Source organism: Lissotriton vulgaris, chromosome 7 (assembly GCF_964263255.1).
Source record: "Lissotriton vulgaris chromosome 7, aLisVul1.2, whole genome shotgun sequence".
NCBI classification, from domain to species: Eukaryota; Metazoa; Chordata; class Amphibia; order Caudata; family Salamandridae; genus Lissotriton; species Lissotriton vulgaris.
In genome coordinates, this window is record NC_141695.1 from 1191173160 (window position 1) to 1191191362 (window position 18203).

General features: G+C 46.8%; 1 protein-coding gene across 1 annotated transcript in view; it reads left to right on the forward strand.

The window, feature by feature from the left end:
* Positions 1-18203, forward strand: part of SRCAP (Snf2 related CREBBP activator protein) — a 1720489-nt gene that overhangs the window by 408491 nt on the left and 1293795 nt on the right. The window contains exon 9 of the mRNA XM_086931673.1: positions 15552-15645. Within this exon, the coding sequence (XP_086787799.1) occupies positions 15552-15645 (94 nt within the window). The remainder of the gene's footprint in view (positions 1-15551; positions 15646-18203) is intronic.

Genomic DNA, 18203 nt, shown 5'->3' on the forward strand with positions numbered 1-18203 from the left:
CTTAAGGGTCCCGAGTCCCTCGCTTCCGACTTGCCTTATCGGGTCCGCCCGAGACCTCTAAACCTTCCGTGCCCTCGGGCACTTGTATTGATTGTGCACTTGAAGTATTTTCCTAAGAGTTTTGTTCTGTGCTTAGTACCATGTCCTCATAAAGAGTACAGGGCTGTTGTGATTCTAATAAATATACTGTTTATTTTCATAACACTTGTGTGGTGTCCTTTCACTTGATGTTCAAGGGGTATGTGATGGTATAACAGCTGGCTTAACACGCCCTCTAGAGTTTAGCCCGAAGACTGCTCGTATCCACGCTACTAGGATAGCTGGTCTAAGGTTGACTTACAACCAATCACCATAAGGGTCGTTTGGACCGATGCATAGTGGTCGCTAGAATAGTGAACACTGCATATCGGGCCAACTTCTCACAGTACCTACATGGACAGCCAGCAGAAGTGCAGGTCAAAGTTAGTTTGTTGTTTGGTTTGTACACGTCATAGCAGTTTTTATCAGACATTGATATGTAACTATGCTTATCTTAACACTGAAAAACAGCAAACTTGCACGCTAAGCAAAATTTAACAGCTTATTTAAGGACCAACATTCAAAGGATTCTGACCCTTGCGAGGAATGGTGGCACCAGAAGCAGTGTTCAGCTGTTGAGCATGGACTTCAATAGCACCACTATTTTTATTAGTTTTTCTTTTAACATTTTATTTTTTATCAGCCTTGGACTCCTGCTTTACTTATGACCAGGGAGAAAAAGTATAGAAATCTGAGCATACATTCTGTAAATTAACCTGGATCTGCAGTTCTGCTTTTAGGATTTCAACATCACACCGATCACCTTGAAATATTTACCCCCACCATTCAATCCTGCACCTGGTCAAAGCCAGGGATAGAAAGCCACGGTCAGAAAAGCTGGTTCTGTTTGCATCACACATTCCAGATCTCTTGTGGTGCAGCGGCTCCTGCAGGATTCTAAGCCTCTTCGTAACACTCCTGCCTAAAAGGTTCAAGTAGGGCACACTAATTGAAGTCTAATGATCAAAAGAATCCATCCAGGATATGAAATTATATGAAGTGTATGGCTACCTGGCGTTTAGCCTGCTTCTAAGCCTTTGTAGTGTTTGGTGGATAAAGGAGTTGAGAAACGGGTGGATGTGATTTGCCAAGGGTCACACAAATTGGTCCAGTGGGGGAGAGTAAATTCAAGTACAGGTCTGCCATTTTTATGATCAACTGACTGTTCACATCCTCTCGTTACGTCAGACACAACACCCTAAATTCTACTACAGTGAGAAAGAAAGTCAAGCAAACAGGCTTCAGGAAGGTAGGAGGGACGACACCTGTCACATCAACCATTTTTATGGAAATATTTCTTTTAAAAAAAGAGTAGAATAATCCCCCCCTCTCCTGGTTGCTCTTCTAGAGAGACCGATCCTGCATCTGTTCACAATAGGAGAGTAGGTGAATATAGGCTAGGTTAACCGAAGACTGAATTCAAATATGCGGTCTGATAGTTAGTCAAACAGCATTTGTAAACCGCAACACTGTCACCCGTAGGGGTATCTGGGCACATGGTCTCTATTGAAGAGCCAGGTCTTGAGTCTCTTACTGAAGTCTGGCAGGCGAGGGGACTGTAGAGATCTGGTGGGGGGGGAGGGGAGGTCTTTCCAGGTCTTGGCAGCAACTAGAGCATGGGCGCCAATTCACTAAAATGCTAGGGATTCATGGAAGGGATATCACAGGAAATGACATCACACCAGGGCCTATTTCAAAGTGGAATACTCTGCTAAAACAGTTTCCATTGTTTTGAAGCTGAAAATGAAGGATTATGAGTAAAATAAAGTGCCGCAAAAATGCCGCTAAATGTCCATATTTGTGCCGCTAAATTTCCATATTTGTGCTGCTAAATTTATAAACTATGCCGCTATATCCTGGGGGGTCTGTTTTTAAATCCCACACTGGCATCAATGTGAGTTTAATGTCCTGAAAAGTTTGATACCAAAATTCTCAGTTTTCAGTGTAGCCACTATGGTGATGTGGCAGTGGGTTGTAGGTATGGTACACAGATGTGTGCAATGTCGACTCCACTTTGTTCTGCACCAAAACACGCAACCTGCAAAGGCACAATAAGCGCTGCAGCCCTTAGAGGCCTTCTCTGGTCGCAGTGCCCTGGGTACCTGTGGTACCATTTACCCGGGGCTGACCTGTGGCCAGAGATGCCAATTGAGTTTTGGTTTCAATATAGTTTTAGGGAAAGAACATAGTCCCAGAGTACCTGATTAGCAGGTGCCCAGGGCACACTCGGTCAAAGCACATCAGCAATTCAGCAAAAAGTGGGGGCAACCATGCAGAAAGAGGGCACTTTCTCACAAAGGAGACATAATCTATCTCCGAGGGGCAAGCTGACAGTGAGGAAAGTTGGGAAACTACTAGGAATGATAGCTTCATGTATTCATTTGATTCCCAACATTCGATTACACATGAAACCGTTCCAAGAATGACTTCAAGAGCAATGGTCATAAGCAACAGGGAGTTGGGAAAACCGAGTGGTTGTCATGCAGACAGTTCATCAGGAGATAACATGGTGGAACAAAAAAAACCTTGCACGAGGCAGACTCTTCCAACAACCAACTCCTACAGTGACCATAATAGATGCTTCCCAGATAGAATGGGAAGCGCACATAAACAACCTCAAAGTAAGGGGATTGTGGCCACAGTAGGATGCTGTAAAGCACATCAATATCCTGGAGTTAAAGACAGTGTTCCTAGCCATAAAAGCCTTTTCAGAAAGAGCTCTACGGAAAGAAAGTGTTTATACAAACAGACAACCCAACCACCATGTTCTACAAAAGCAAGGAGGTACACAATCTTTAGCACTCCAGTCTATCTCAACCACTTTGTAGATGGGCAATCCCAAAGAGCATAGACCTAATGGCAATACGCCTGCCAGGTAGGGATAATGTAGAAGCACACAGACTGAGCAGACAAACGTCATCATCCCTCAAGTGGGAATTAAATCAATCGGAACTCCACACGATTTTCATGCATTGGGGAACTCCTACCTATTTGTAACACCCCACTATGCAAAATTCCAACTCTTCGCATCCAGGCGACCTTGTAACCAGTCCTTAGGGAATGTGCTATGGATAGACTAGTCCGGGACATTTGTTTACACTTTCCCCCCCAATACCACTGCTGAAAGGGTGATCAACAAATGCAAGATCAGCCAAATGACAATGATTCTCGTTGCACCACAATGGGCCAGATAAAAGGTTCTCAGAAATAATGGAGATGTCTCAAGGAACAATGCACAAATGCACAAATTGCCAAAAAAGAAAGATTTGCTAACAATGCAAGAGGGGAAGGTACTTTACCCCGAACTAGAGAGCTTAAGCCTAGCATCATGGCTCCTGAGGTCTTAGAATTTACGCATCTCAAACTAACAGAAAGCACAATGGCTGTTCTAAGAGAAGTTAGGAAACCAACAACCAGGAAATGTTATGCAGGAGAAATGGAAGAGTTCTACACAATGGTGCCTTAAAAATAATCTTTCAAAGAAAATTACAAAGGCGAGAACAGTGCTAAAGTACTTGACACATTTACTAGAAAGTAAATTATGCTACACATCATTAAAGGTGCACTTAGCAGCAATTGTAGCGTATACAAGAAGTGAAACGGGGAAATGTTTCTTCAGTTCAAAGTGTGGTCAAAAGGTCCCTAGATGGAGCAAAAAGAATTGCACCTCTAAAAATGGTGCCCAAATATAGTTCCTGGCTGAAGAGGGGTGAAACCCCGAAACCGGTCCTAGGATGCTCGTTTCCAATCCAGGGAGGACCTGGACTGGCAGTTCGGGCTGGACTGTTCCCATTGGGCGCAGGTTCAAGACTGATTTGCATGTGGCTGGGTCCAAACTGGAATGGCATGGTGAGCAAAAAAAAGATGGATTTAGGCCCAGATCTCTGTACTGGGGTGAATGTATGGCATTGTTCTGCATTCTGTTCATCAATAGTTCTTTTTGCATTAGTCACCCCGAATATATTTCTGGCACAAATAATGAAAGCACCATTCAAACCATTGCACAAAGCAATGCCACAAATGCTCACACTAAAAGCTGCCCTTTTAGTGGCAATACCATCCCTATGTGGATTGTTGAACTACAGGTGCTAACACTACAGGAACCTTACTTCCAAATACATACTAACAGGATTGTCATGAGAACAGATCCACAATTCCTACCAAAGGTGGTATCAAGATTCCACATAAACCAGAGTATACAAATACCATATTTCTTGCCAAAGCCAAAGACCAAAGCAGAAAGCTTGGCACATGCGTGACACAAGAAGTGCGATCATGCATTCCATTGAAAGAACCAAGGAATGCAGGAAAACAAAACCGTTCTTTGTATCCTTTGCAAATAGTTTTTGGCGAAGGCCAGTGACCAAAAACCCCATATCAAGATGGATAGCACAAGCAAACGGGACAGGCCTTACAAGGTGCCCCTAAGGCACACTTAACTAGAAAGAAAGGAGCTACTATCGCTTTTCTAGCAATAATCCATTTAAAGACATCTGCATGACTGCAATATGGTCTTCAGTGCACACATTCACAAAACATTACTGTGTGGACATTCAAATAAATAAAGAACCACAAGTAGGACAAAATGTCTTAAAACATCTATTCACAAACCAAAGCTCATGTACCACCCAGCCACCACAATACTAGCAAACCGCTACAAAGTCTATGCACAGCATGTGAATCAAGAAGAGATTCATGCTGCAAAACGAATAGCTTCCTACCTGTCGGTCTAGTTTTGTTGCCTGCAGAATTTTCTTGATTCACTAGCGAACTCACCCTCCTCAGCCAGGAAAGATGAGAGGGGGTTATGGGGGGGGGGTTGGGGGGGGGGGAGCCAAAGATGGCGACCAAAGGTAGGTGCTTCCCAAGGAAGCCCGTCAACGTCACAGGAGGGCACCAAATGGTGCTATGTCGACTCCCACCAACAACAAAAAAGGGCAAGAAATACAAAAATTCCGGACCCAACCAATAGATGGCGGAATAATGCACAGCATGTGAATCCAGAAAATTCTTCAAGCTGCAAAACTACACCAACAGGTTAGAAACTATTTGTTACACTGCACAAAGAGACCTTAGATGGAGACACTAGGGTCTTGACACAGTCAGCCAATCTCCCTATGTTAAAAGGCATGATGAGACATGCAGATGATATTTTTAAGGACCCTGTTTGTGCACAAATTTTAACACCTAGGGTTGATAAACAAATATATAAACCATCATTCTCTGATCTGGTTTTCATTAAACGACAGCTCTCTCAAGATATACTAGTAGTTCCCAATGCTCGTAAAAGAGTGAACTCACAGGCATCTGGAGATGCACCTCCCCAGATAAGGTAGTCAAGTCAAGTCAAGTCATAGAATTTGTATAGCGCACTGCATACCCAGAGGGTTTCAAGGCGCTTAGGAGGGGGGGAGGATTACTTGTCAAATATCCACGTTTTAAGTTGCTTTCTGAATGCTAGGTGGTTCTGGGTAAGGCGAAGGTAAGCGGGGAGTGAGTTCCATGTTTTAGCAGCCAGGTATGAAAAGGATCTGCCTCCCATGGTGGTCTTGTTGATGCGAGGTACAGTGGCGAGGGCTTGGCTGGAAGAACGTAGTTGGCGGGAGGGGGTGTAGAAGGATAGTCTTGAGTTGAGGCAATCTGGTCCGATGTCGTAGAGTGATTTGTGTGCGTGGGTAAGCAGTCGGAAAGTGATCCTCTTATTGACGGGTAGCCAGTGGAGGTGTTTAAGGTGACCAGAGATGTGTTCGTTGCGTGGGATGTCTAATATGAGCCTGGCTGAGGCGTTTTGGATTCGTTGGAGTTTCTTCTGGAGTTTTGTGGTAGTACCTGCGTAGAGGGTGTTTCCGTAGTCCAGTCGGCTCGTGACCAGAGCGTGGGTGACTGTTTTCCTTGTTTCGGAGGGGATCCAGCGAAATGTTTTTCTGAGCATGCGAAGAATGTTGAAGCAGGAAGAGGATACGGCGCTGACTTGTCTGTTCATTGAGAGTGAGGAATCCAGGATGACGCCTAGGTTCCGTGCGTGGTCTGTCGGGATGGGTGCTTTTCCGAGGGCTTCCGGCCACCAGGAGTCGTCCCATGCAGAGGGGCAGGTACCTAAGATGAGGACTTCTGTTTTGTCTGAGTTCAGTTTCAGACGGCTTTGTTTCATCCATTCGGCTACTTCTTTCATTCCTTCGTGTAGGTTAGTTTTGGCGGTGCTGGGGTCGTTGGTGAGAGAAAGGATCAGTTGAGTGTCGTCCGCGTAAGAGATGATGTTGAGGTTGTTTTGGCGTGCGATGGCCGCGAGGGGGCTCTTGTATACGTTGAAGAGGGTGGGACTGTGTGAGGATCCTTGTGGTACGCCGCAGATGACTTCAGAGGCCTCGGACTTGAATGGTGGAAGGCGGACTCTCTGGGTTCTTCCGGTGAGGAACGAGGTGATCCATTCAAGCGCTTTTCCTTGGATTCCGATGTTATTGAGGCGTTGTAAGAGGGTGCTGTGGCAGACTGTGTCGAAAGCTGCAGAGAGGTCAAGGAGGATGAGGGCGACTGTGTCTCCGTTGTCCAGTAGAGTTCGAATGTCGTCTGTTGCTGCGATGAGGGTGGTTTCAGTGCTGTGTTTTGCTCAGAAGCCAGATTGTGAGGGGTCGAGGGAATTATTGGCTTCGAGGAAGGCGGCGAGCTGGTTGTTGACAGCTTTCTCGATGACTTTGGCCGGGAATGGAAGAAGCGAGATGGGGCGGTATTTTTTGAGTTCGGAGGGGTCCGCTGTTGGTTTTTTCAGAAGGGCGGTGAGTTCAGCGTGTTTCCAGTCTTCCGGGAAGGTGGCGGAGTTGAGGGAGCAGTTGATGACGTTTCGGAGGTGCGGTGCTATGACGGAGTCTGCTTTGTTGAAGATGTGGTGAGGACATGGGTCTGTGGGGGATCCTGAGTGGATGGAATTCATCAGGCGGATGGTGTCCTCAGTGGAGATTGGGTTCCAGTCGTTAAGGGTGTTCACGGGGGGAAGATGATCAGCAAATGGTAGGGTGGGTTGGTTTCCGGGTTGGTTGTCAAAGCTGTTGTGGATGTCTGCAATCTTGTTGTGGAAGAATGAGGCTAGGGAGTCGCAGAGGGCTTGAGAGGGGGTGATGTCGTTGGAGTTGGCCGAGGGATTGGAAAATTCCTTGACGATGTTGAAAAGTTCCTTGCTGTTGTGGGCGTTGTTGTCAAGTCGATCCTTGAATGCTGTTTTCTTGGCTTTTCGGATCAGTTGGTGGTGAGTGCGGGTGGCGCTTTTGAAGGCGTCCTTGGTGCTGGTGGTTGGGTCTTTTTTCCAGGCCTTTTCAAGGGAGCGGCAGAGTTTCTTGGACTTAAGATCATCGTTGAACCATGAGGTCTTCTTGCTGCCAGGTTTGCTTTGACGTTTTTTCAGTGGTGCTAAGGTGTCGGCGGTGTTGGATAACCATAGGGTGAGGTTGGCGGCGGCTTCGTTGGCGTTAGAATAGAGGGCTGGGGAGTTTCGAAGGAGCGATGCGGAGATTTGGTCCGTGGTGATTTTGTTCCAGTTTCTTTGCTGGGTAGGTTGGAGGTGGGTGCTGGGTTTTGGTTTGTTGTAGGTGAAGTGAACGCAGCTGTGGTCAGTCCAGAGGAGGTCCGTGGTGTGGCATGATTGCTGGATGTGAAGATGGGGTCGAGTGTGTGACCTGCGATGTGGGTGGGGGAAGTGACTAGTTGTTTAAGGCCGTGGTTGGCGAGGTTGTCCACGAGGGTGGCGGTGTTGCGGTCGTTGATCTTTTCAAGGTGAAAGTTGAGGTCTCCCAGAAGGATGTAGTCTTTGGAGGGGAGCGCGTGGGGAGTGATGAAGTCCGTGATGTCTTCACTGAATTTTGCGCGGGGTCCTGGTGGTCTGTAGAGGAGGGTGCCTCTGAGTGTGGTCTTGGGGTCGATGTGGATCTGGAAGTGAAGGTGTTCGGGGTTGGCGTCAGAGCTGGTTGAGATGCGGATTGATTTCTTATGGACGATAGCGATTCCTCCTCCTGTGTGGCTGGTACGGTCTTTGCGAGTGATCTTATAGTCTTCAGGGATGGCAATGGTGATGTCTGGAGCGGAGGAAGCATTCATCCATGTTTCCGTAAGGAAGGCGATGTCCGGAGAAATGGTGTCTAGTAGATTCCATAGGTCGATGGCGTGCCTGTGGACTGATCGGGTGTTGAGAAGGATGCATTGTAGGTGATTGGGGTCGGGAATCTGTGGTGTGGTCGTAGCGGAGATGTTGACGGTGCCGATGAATTTGCAGGAGAAAGGTCCATGGGTGTGTCCGGGAGCAGCTTGGACGCAGTTGGGGGCGCGACCGGGGTTGAGGGCTAGGAGGGTGGCGGCATCGTAGGTGATGCGGGAGGGCTGGGCAGCGCGAGGGGCAGGGGGTCTGGCGCTGGGCGCGGACGGGCGTAGACGGGCTTACCTTTGGCGCACCTTCGGCGCGGCTGGGGCGCGAACGCTGCGCGTGAACGCTGCGCGCGGGAGCTCCTGTCATATATGGATGGGGGAGGGGCGAGGGCGTCTCAGCTGGGAGGCGGGGCGGGCTACAGAGGACGGCTTTCACCAACGAGCACAACAACAAATATAAACAAAATGGCAGCGGAGGGGGTGAGCAATGCAAAGCGCCGGGAGTATCGCGCTAAAAGTGAAAGTCACTGTGGCAATTCCAAACGCTAGCAGAGCGAGGCGGCAGTCAAGGCAGTCAGCAAGCAACTATTTTAAAAGGGGTAAACAATCTGAATGCAGCACAAGTACAATGCTAAGCGCCGGGAGAATCGCGCTAAGAAGTGAGATACACTGTGGCAAAATTCTAAATGCTAGCAGAGCGAAGCGGCAGTCAAGGCAGTCAGCAAGCAACTATTTTAAAAGGGGTAAACAATTAAATTTCAGCGCTACGATACCAAATCTCGCCAGGGAGACTGGGGAGCGACCACTCAGCACGCCAGTGAGGAGGTATCCAAGCTTATTGATGCTTCTGGTAAAAGGGTTGCTGCTCAAGCTGCTAATTGCCAACATGCAGAGCCTACTAGCTAGGTATGACAAGGCACACATCGACAAGATGGAAGGCCTACTTCAATACCTCACAGAAGAGCACAAGAAAAAAGCGCAGGAGCTAGTCCAAGAATGAAAACTTATACCTAATACTTCTATTAGATGTGCACTAGATGCTGCTGACACAGCAGCGAGAGAAGTTAATACCAGCATTCTCGGAGTATACTCTGTACATTCCAATCCCCAAGAAGGATGGCTCCTTAAAACCAATTTTAGATCCAAGGACGTTAAATCTGTACATGCTTTGAGAACATTTCCACATGGTCACGCTTCAACAGGTCCTTCCACAGAGACAGCAAGGCTATTTTATGTCCACACTGGACTTAAGACTCATACTTTCACATTCCGGTTCACCCACCTCATCGCAAATACTTCAGGTTTGTGTATGCAGGAAAACACTATTAATTCAAAGTACTCCCCTTCGGAGTAACTACTGTTCCCAGAGTATTCACAAAATGTCTAGCTGTAGTGGCATCACATCTCCGAAGACAACAGATTCATGTCTCACCATACCTAGACTGGCTCATCAAAGCCAACACACACCAGAGGTGTTTACATCACACTCAGACTACATTTAACCTACTCTACCAATTCGGTTTCACAGTCCATGCTCAAAAGTCCCGATTTCAAAAATGCAGTCTTTTATGGGAGCAACTCTAATCACGTTCACAGCTTTAGCTTCTCTCAATGCAGCCAGAAGTCAGAATATTCAATCTCTGCTGATACGGTTTTCAGGCCAATCAATACTTGGCAGCCAGAACGTTCATGCAACTGCTAGGGATGATGGCATCCTGCATCGTGATAGTGCCTCATGCCAGATTGCACATACGTCCTCTTACAGGAGTGCTTGGCACTTCCGTGAAATCAGTCTCTGGGTCCATTAACGGATCTAGTGTTGGTAGACAGCCGCACCCATCGCTCTCTGCTTGTTCCACGAATCATGTTAACAGCAGAATCATCCCGCACAGGCTGGGGTGCCCATCTTCACAAATTGACAGTTCAAGGTCAATGAGACAACAGGTACAAAGCTCTACACATCAATTATCTAGAGCTTGTAGCAGTACATCTAGCACTGAAACCTTTTCAGTCTCACCTCCTAGGGAAAGTTTTCCTAGTCCACACCGACAATATGACAGCACTATGTACAAGAACATTGAGGGACTTATTCTCTGCAACAGTCACGCTCCTCTCAGACAATTTGCCGTTGGGCAATTTATCAATAAGTCCTATTCCCAGGAGTGGACAATCAGATTACTGACCTGCTAAGCAGAAGGTGGCAACAAATTCATGAGTAGGAACATCATCCCAGGTTATCCTTCCATACTTTCAACAGTGGGGGTTCACATAAATCGATCTGTTCTCCACAGTGGACAACTCAAAAGGCCCAAAGTTCGCCTCCGGGTTCCCACACCCTCTATCCAAAGGCAATGCCCTATGGATGAATTGCTCAGAGATATTTGCCTGCGCCTTTTTGCCTCTCCCTTTCTTTCCATTTCTGTTTCAGAAGCTCAGGCAAACACCCGTCATACTGTTACTAGTATCTCCCACTTGGGCTCCTCTGGCGTGGTTCACAACACTTGTAGAACTGTCAGTAGTTCTGCATCAAAAGCTATATCTCAATTCCAGTCTTCTCAAGCAGAACCATGGAGAAGTCAGACATCCAAATCCCACGGAGCTTAATATAGTGATTTGGCTCCTGAAGTTCTAGAGTTTGGGTATCCTAACTTGCCACCAGAATACAATGCTTGACAATTCTTAAAGAAGCAAGAAAGTCCACTACCAGAGCATGCTATGCTGCGAAATGGAAATGATTTGTTATGTATTGTACTAATAACAATATTGATCCTCTAAATGCATCTACTCAAAATATAATTTGTTGTCTTCTGCATTTACAGCCTGCAGGTTTAGCCTACACTTCCATTTGTTTGCATCTTGCATGGATGAACACCTCATCAGCCCCCGACATCGCCATAGCCATCCCGGACACCTACAAGATCATCCGAAAGGACCGCATCAACCAAACAGGAGGAGGCATCGCCCTCGTCCATAAGAACACCATCCGCATCACGACCAGCTCCGACGATAACCTCGCTACCGCCGAACACCTTCACTGCCAGATTCACACCGACCCCAAAACCATACTCAGAGGCACCCTCATCTACAGACCCCCAGGACCCGCACACAATTCAGTGAAGACATCGCTGACTTCATCAGCCCACATGCCCTCCCATCCGAGAACTACATTCTACTGGGAGACCTCAACTTCCACCTGGATAAGAAAAACGACAACAACACCACCACCCTTCTGGACAACCTGGCCAATCTCGGACTCAAACAACTCGTTGACACCCCCACCCACTCTGCCGGACACACGCTTGACCTTATCTTCACCTCCAGCAAGCACATCTCCTTCGATCACACCACAGCTCTCCAGTGGACGGACCACAGCTGCGTTCACTTCAACTACAAAAAATGCACGACCCATAACCCCCCACAACCTATTCCCCGAAGAAATTGGAACAAAATCACCACCGACCAGCTCTTCACGTCGCTTCAACAAAACCCCCTGCCAATTCATCGGACCCAAACCAAGCAGCCACCAACCTCACACAATGGATCACCCACAGCGCAGACGAACTAGCCCCCTTGAAAAACCATCTAATCAAGCAAGGCAACAAAAAAGCCCCCTGGTTCAACGATGACCTTAAGAAATCCAAGAAGTTCTGTCGTACTCTCGAGAAAACCTGGAGAAAAAACCCAACCACTGACAACCTAGCTACCTTCAAGAATGCTACCCGCAAACACCACCAACTGATCCGATCCACCAAGAAATCAGCATTCAAGGATCGACTTGACAACAATGCCCAAAACAGCAAGGAACTATTTAACATCGTCAAAGAATTCACTAACCCCTCCGCTGGCACCAACGACATCACCCCCTCCCAAGACCTCTGTGACTCTCTATCATCATTCTTCCACAACAAAATCGCCGAAATACATAACCGCTTTGAAAACCAGTCCGAAGACCAGCCCACTCCACCCACCTCCGAACCAAAACCGCACTCTAACAACCTTTGCGCCTGGAACCCAATCACCACCGAAGATACCATCCGCCTGATGAACTCCATCCACTCAGGATCACCAACCGACCCATGTCCCCACCACATTTTCAACAAAGCAGACTCCATCATCGCACCCCATCTCCGCGATGTCATCAACTGTTCCTTCAACTCCGCTACCTTCCCGAAAAAACTGGAAACATGCCGAACTCAGCGCCCTTCTGAAGAAACCCACGGCAGACCCAACCGAACTTAAGAACTACCGCCCCATCTCGCTCCTCCCATTCCCTGGCAAAGTCATCAAGAAAGCAGTCAACAGTCAGCTCGACGCCTTCCTCGAATCCAACAAATCCCTCGACCCCTCACAGTTCGGCTTCCGAGCCAAACACAGCACCGAAACCGCCGTCATCGCAGCAACAGACGACATCCGAACACTACTGGACAACGGAGAAACAGTTGCGCTCGTCTTACTTGACCTCTCTGCAGCCTTCGACACAGTCTGTCATAGCACCCTCATACAACTACTCAGCAACGTCGGAATACAAGGAAAAGCATTGGACTGGATCATATCGTTCCTCACCGGAAGAACCCAGAGAGTCCGCCTCCCCCCTTTCAAACCAGAGGCCACCGAAGTCATCTGCGGCGTACCACAAGGATCATCACTCAGTCCCACCCTCTTCAACGTATACATGAGTCCCCTCGCTTCCATCGCACGCCAACACAACCTCAACATCATCTCCTACGCAGACGACACCCAGCTGATCCTCTCCCTAACCAAAGACCCAAACACCGCCAAAACCGACTTACACGAAGGAATGAAAGAAGTAGCCGAGTGGATGAAGAACAGACGTTTAAAACTAAACTCGGACAAAACAGAAGTCCTCATCTTAGGGCCATCCCCCTCTGCCTGGGACTACTCATGGTGGCCACCGGCCCTCGGAACCGCACCCATACCTACGGACCACGCACCTAACCTGGGCTTCATCCTGGACTCCTCCCTCTCGATGACCAGACAAGTCAACGCCGTCTCATCATCTTGCTTCAACATCCTACGAATGCTCAAAAAAATCTACTGTTGGATCCCCACCGAAACAAGAAAGACGGTCACCCACGCACTGGTCACAAGCCGACTGGATTACAGAAACACCCTTTACGCCGGAACCACAGCCAAACTACAGAAAAAACTCCAACGCATCCAAAACGCCTCAGCCAGACTCATATTGGACATCCCTCGGCAAGCTCACATTTCCGGCCACCTGAAAGACCTCCATTGGCTCCCTGTCAACAAGAGAATAACGTTCCGTCTCCTCACCCACAAAGCCCTCTACGACCTAGGACCCGAATGCCTCAACACGCGTCTATCCTTCTACACCCCCTCCCGACAACTACAATCGTCCAAGCCCTCGCCGCAATTCCGCGCATCCACAGATCCACCATGGGGGGAAAATCCTTCTCCTACTTAGCGGCCAAAACCTGGAATTCTCTCCCCACCCACCTCCGCCTTACACAGAACCACCTCTCCTTCAGAAAGCAACTAAAAACCTGGATATTCGATAAGTAAAACACCTCCCTCCCTCAAGCGCCTTGAGACCCTCTGGGTGAGTAGTGCGCTATACAAATTTTGGAACTTGAACTTTTTGAACTTGAACTCTATCTCTGTTCAAGGTTCCAGTAATTAAAACCTTTATGGAGGGACTTAAGAGAATGCCACCGCCTAGAGTACCTACAGCAACAGCTTGGAATCTGAACATTGTGCTTTCACAGCTCATGATTCCTCCTTTTGAGCCATTACACAACTGTCCCCTATTGTTTCTTTCTTCAAGTTGTTTTCCTTTTTGCAATCACTTCATAAGGAGTGTTTGTGAGCTACAAGCGCTAACCTTATAAGAATTTAACTAGATCGAGACAGGTTAGTTCTTCAAACCGCCCAAAGTTCCTTCGCAAAGTGGTTTCTGCTTTCCATATCTACCAATCAGTTGTGTTGCCTGTGTTCTTTCCTAATCTTAATTCGGGAGCAGAACAATCTCTTCATACTCTTGATGTCAGAAGAGCGCTACTGTACTACATTGAAATAACAAAAGATTCTCACAAAATACGTTTTTGCATTTGCTGCACCTCACAAAGGCAGTACCATTTCTAAATCTGGGATTGCTAGATGGATTAAATTCATTCAAATTTGTTACACTAAAGCTAAACAAACTTTACACCTCCTAGAGCACATTCCACTTGTAAAATAGGACCATCTATGGCCTTTTTAGGTAACACCCCTAAAGCTGACATTTGTAAAGCAGCAACATGGTCCACACCACACACTTTTACCAAACATTACTGTGTGGATGTGTTCGCATGTCAGCAAGCCAATGTAGGCCAAGCAGCACTAAATACACTTTTGCAAACCGCTGCAATATCTACTGGTTAGCCACCGCTTTGGGAGAATACTGCTATATAGTCTATGCAAAGCATGTGTATCTACAGCACACATGCCTCGAACGGATTATGCTGCTTTCCCAGTGAGCATCTGTTCCTGGCATGTAGAGCTGTTGATTCACATGCGCCCTCCCAACTCCCCGGGCAGCTGTAACAGTTGCAGTTTTGCATTATTTACGTTACATACGCATGGATATCTCTGTACTACACTTACTCCATTCTCACCCTCTTGCGGGAAAACCATCTAAAAATAGAGTCGATGCTCATGCACCCTATCACCGAAAGGAGGAGTCACCTTACCTCGTGACTAGGAAAGACTTCTTTAAAAAAAAAAAAAAAAAAACTTGCAAACATCCGGACCCAACGCTAGATGGCAGGAGTAAGCAAAGCATGTGAATCTACAGCTTTACATGCCAAGAACAAGTGCTTACTGGTTAAGTTGCATAATTCTTCTTTTGGCAGCTTGCCTAGCCATGGATTTTGGACCCTATATCAGCCAGCCCTGAGGGAAACCCACCAAACACTTCTCTGCATCTGATGGAGTTATCTGTTTCACAATGGTTACGCAGAATTTTGATTGAGCTGCCTCCCATGAGCACCCTTTTTAAATGGTATCGAGTTTTATTTTTCCTGGTTCCCACAGGCTGAGATGCTGAGTGGTCAGCTATCTCCTTAACCCCTTCCATGCTGATGACAAACCCCAGCCGTCATGCACTACGGTGCTCGTGTGCTGATGACGGCTGGGGTTCGTCACGGCCCGCCCCTGTTCGTGCTGTTTATAGCACACCAGGGGAATCGCGGCCGCATCGAAGGGGTTAAGCAAAGGTGAATGTAATTTACTCTTGGTTCTAAAGATATGTAAAATACTTTGTTTTTAAGCACACAGTGTGAAGTTTTCACTGGTTTATTTTAGCTCCTTATGTGTATTTTCAGCAGCCGAAGAAAATAAATGTGGCAATGCCAGGAAAAGTAATGCTTTGTACCCAAGAGGAAGAAGATGCTGAGTTCACAGCTAATGAAGATGAAGGTGAGGGTTGGTCGAACTGATACCTAAACTGAAGATTAGCTGGTGATGGAGGGTTGTATCCAGTATTTGCCTCTGCTGACTAGGGGGATTTAATAATTTTATGTTGACCTATGCAGATGTGCAGTGTGCTATTTGTGTCCATGGTAGAGCTTGGGGTGGGGTGGAGCCATGACTCTCGAGAGGTGAAACTTAAGTGTCCTAAAGCCCTTCCCTCCCTCAACAAAAGTTATAGCTTATAATACTCTGCACATTTGTGTATATACATAATTTTATGCAATGCCATTTTTTCATCAGTTTTTTTCAAAACTTATTTAGCTCCTTAACTACTGAGGCTTTTTCAATAAAGTGCTGAGGCCTTTTATGGGTATTCGTAGTAGTTTGAGTAGTTTGAGCTCTGGCTTCTATGACTTTTCTAAAGAAGGTATCCATGCCAAACTTGCGCCCTTTTACCCCCGCTACCATCATTTATTTATTTATTTTTCTTTTGGGAGGGGGCTGTAGGAAACAAATGCTCCACAAAAAAGTCTGGTGCTACCTAAAATGGCTGTATGGAAAACCTTTTTTATAACCGTTTTGGAATTTTTCTAAGATTTAGCAGAGTTCTCAGAATTTTTTTACTTTGCACCTACTTCCAGTTAGTGAGGAAAACAGCTGTGAAATCCATTTTTCTGAAAAGTAGACCACATTCTGAATTCAGCAAGGGTTGATTTATGTATATGCCTCAAGGGTTTCCTGTGGAAAATATGAAAAAATGTATATGAAAATAGCCATTTATGATGATGGTTTCAAATGTAACTTCTTTTCCACTCTGATTTGCTAAGGCAAGACACTGGTATATCTGATAGACTTCTAGCCACAGATTCCTTGCATTAGAATTTTTTCCAGGTGTCAGACTGGATCTGGAAAAGAAAAGTGAGCAGTACTCCTTCAGGCTGGTAAGTAGCGTTCACTTCAGTGTGTCATCGTTCACATTTCCCGTGCCAGAAGTAATTGGCACAGTGCCTATATAGGTGCTGTGAGGAAATGGGGTGTGTTAAACAGTGTGGTTGTGCAACCTCACCATGTAATACACTTACCGACCCCTTTAGGACCCTTGGGTTCTGTCTGCCAAACCCTCAACTCAGTCCAGTGTAGCTGTGGCACTGAGCAGCAAGGCTAACACAGAGGAACAAGTGTTAAGCATTTAATCAACACCTAAATAATTAAAGAGAGAATTGACAACACAAAAAATCCGGCACCTGTTTATAACAATTGGTTATATTTTTATGAGAAATTCAACACTAGAACGAAAAAGATCCACTGGAGTGTTCAAGCAATGATAAATCTGTGCATTTTCACCCAACCGTGAACAAGCCTTGGCAACGTCAACTAATTAGACACTTAAAACCTTTTTCAAGGATAACTTAGGTAAGTGTCAATGCGGTTGTTTAGAAGTACTTGAGACAACCTAATCTGGCAGGGAGCTAGTCAGTGGGACCGACAATCTCCTCAAGAACAGTTACTTTCACAGGTGAAGCAATCCTTCAGTAGTTCCAGAGATTTTTTCTGAATTCCAATGGATTCGGATGGAATGTTCCTGATTCAAGGGATAAAGGATGCAAAAGATTCTCGAAGGATGCTGTGGATGCGACTCATCAAGGGATGTCTTCTTGAAGGGATTTCTCGGTCCACAAAGATGGAGAGGGGCTCCTGTTTGCAAGGTAGGCATCCTATAAAGTCTTCTGCAGTCTGGCTAGTATCCAGTCTCCAATGGACTACCAGTCACGGTCACAGGCCAATCCTTCCTGAGTTTAGCAACTCTCAAACAGCACTCCCAGGCTCAGCGATCTTGGTTGTTTCTCTGTGCGTCTGGTCTAGTTCCTTGGTGTTGTATGGCAGCAGAGGTAGTGGCTTGAAGACCTTGAGCTACCAACTTGCCCCAGCATGCTTCTTCAGTGGTTGTGTCCCTTTGCTGTAAGTAGTAGGCCAGTCAGCCCGCCCCTTGGAGTTCTCTTGGCGCTACCGGCCTTGGAGACTGTTTCTCCTTGAGCAGGACACTGCAGACACAGCCCCTCGCTTCACGAATCAGCAGGTGTAGTCCTCGTTGGTTCAGCCTCTCTTTTCTGATTTCTCGCTGCGGCAGGGCAGTCCTTCAGTCCTCCCTCTGAGTCGGAAGAGATGTGAGTTCTGGGTGCCAGTGTGCCATATTTTTGTACAGAAACGCCCTCAGAGTATGATGTGGTTGGGCCTCTAGGTTCCTTCCCTCCCTGATGACCACTTCTTGGAAAGTGTGGTATCTGGCTATCCCAGGATGTACCATTTTGCCCACTCGAATATTGAGGGATCCCATTCTTTGACCGTATGAGCTCTGTAGCCCACCCCTAGAGTTGTGGTACCAAGGAGCTACACAACCCTTGAGAAAATAGTGTGACATATGGCTTCCCTCCTGTCCCTAGTGCCAGCCTGTCTGTCTAAACAATAGATCAGTCCCTCTCCCAATGTTTACCCATTTGCCATTCAAAGGCAGCTTATCCAGTATTGGGGTATCTTTCATAGATTCACATGCCTGAATCATTCCC